This window comes from Pyrgilauda ruficollis, unplaced genomic scaffold (assembly GCF_017590135.1).
Source record: "Pyrgilauda ruficollis isolate IOZ18807 unplaced genomic scaffold, ASM1759013v1 scaffold348, whole genome shotgun sequence".
In the NCBI taxonomy this organism is placed as follows: Eukaryota; Metazoa; Chordata; class Aves; order Passeriformes; family Passeridae; genus Pyrgilauda; species Pyrgilauda ruficollis.
This window is the reverse complement of record NW_024524912.1, coordinates 99,185-100,508: the sequence shown is the minus strand read 5'-3', so window position 1 is coordinate 100,508 and position 1,324 is coordinate 99,185. Positions and strand designations below refer to the sequence as shown.

The following is a 1,324-nucleotide window of genomic DNA, read 5'->3' as shown; positions in this document are numbered from 1 at the left end:
GGACAGGGACACTGTGGGGACAGGGACTGGGGGGACAGGGACACCCTGCGGGGACAGGGACTGCGCCCTGAGTGACACTGTCAGCATGACACTGACTGCCATGTGGCACTGACTGCACCTTGAGTGACACTGACAGCGTGACACTGATCTGTGTATGACACTGTGACACTGACAGTGTGACACTGATCCCTGTGTGACACTGCACCCCGAGTAACACTGACTGCACCCCGAGTGACACTGCGGGGACAGGGATGGCACCCCGAGTGACACTGCGGACACAGGGACACCCTGCAGGGACAGGGACAGGGACTGTGCCCTGAGTGACACTTGGCAGTGTGACACTGATTCCTGTGTGACACTGATAGTGTGACACTGATCTGTGTGACACTGATCTGTGTGACACTGCTCTGTGTGTGACATTGCTCTGTGTGTGACACTGTCCCTGTGACCCCTCCCCGTGTCACACTGTCTCTGATGTCCCCTGTGTGTCTCCATGGACTGGCGGTGTCACACTGTCCCTGTGTGTCCCTTCTGTGTCCCCAGGGACCTGGCGGTGTCTCTCTGTCCCATGTGTGTCACATTGTCCCTGATGTCCCCTGTGTGTCCCCAGGGACCTGGCGGTGTCCCGGCCCCTGCGGGTGTCCCTGTGTGACACTGTCCCTGTCCCTGATGTCCCCTGTGTCCCCAGGGACCTGGCGGTGTCCCGGCCCCTGCGGGTGGAGCTGCCGCGCTCCATGGCCGAGGTGGTGACAAACTGGAACCTGCCCATGTCCCGCTGGCTGCACACCTGTGAGCACTGGGGACCCTGGGAGGAACTGGGGACACTGGGGGGGGGCCCTGGAGCCCGTACTGGTGTCACTGGTGTCCCACACTGGTGTCACTGGTGTCCCCTCAGACGTGTTCCAGACCGCTCGCTGCCTGGGCACCTTCGCCGCCGTGCTGGGCACCTACGCAGCCAGCGCCCTGCTGCACGTGAGGGACCCCAAAACCCCCCAAAAATACCCCCAAAACACCCCAGTGCCCTGCTGCCTGTGAGGAACCCCAAACCCCAGCACTGTCCCCCTGCACATGAGACCCCCAGGACCCCCAGCCCCCCATCCCAACTCCCTCCTGGGGACCCCAAAACCCCCCGGGATTCCTTGAAACCCCAAAACTCTGTGACACCTCCAACCCCTGCTGGGCTCCCCTCAAATCCCCCCTTGCCCCCCAGTCCACTGGGGGACTCCCCCAAAGCCCCCCTTGACCCCCCCAAATGTCCCCTGGACTTCCCTCAAAGGCCCCTGAACCCCCCAAAAGCCCCCTGAATCCAGCAAGGACCCCCCAG

The 1,324-nt window shown here is 62.8% G+C and overlaps 1 protein-coding gene across 1 annotated transcript in view; it reads left to right on the top strand.

The window, feature by feature from the left end:
• Nucleotides 1-668: 668 nt before the first annotated feature.
• Nucleotides 669-1,324, top strand: part of PORCN (porcupine O-acyltransferase) — a gene marked incomplete at its 5' end in the record, with an annotated part of 3,016 nt that continues 2,360 nt past the window's right edge. The window contains 2 exons of the mRNA XM_041475274.1: nucleotides 669-789; nucleotides 896-972. Of these exons, the coding sequence (XP_041331208.1) occupies nucleotides 669-789; nucleotides 896-972 (198 nt within the window). The remainder of the gene's footprint in view (nucleotides 790-895; nucleotides 973-1,324) is intronic.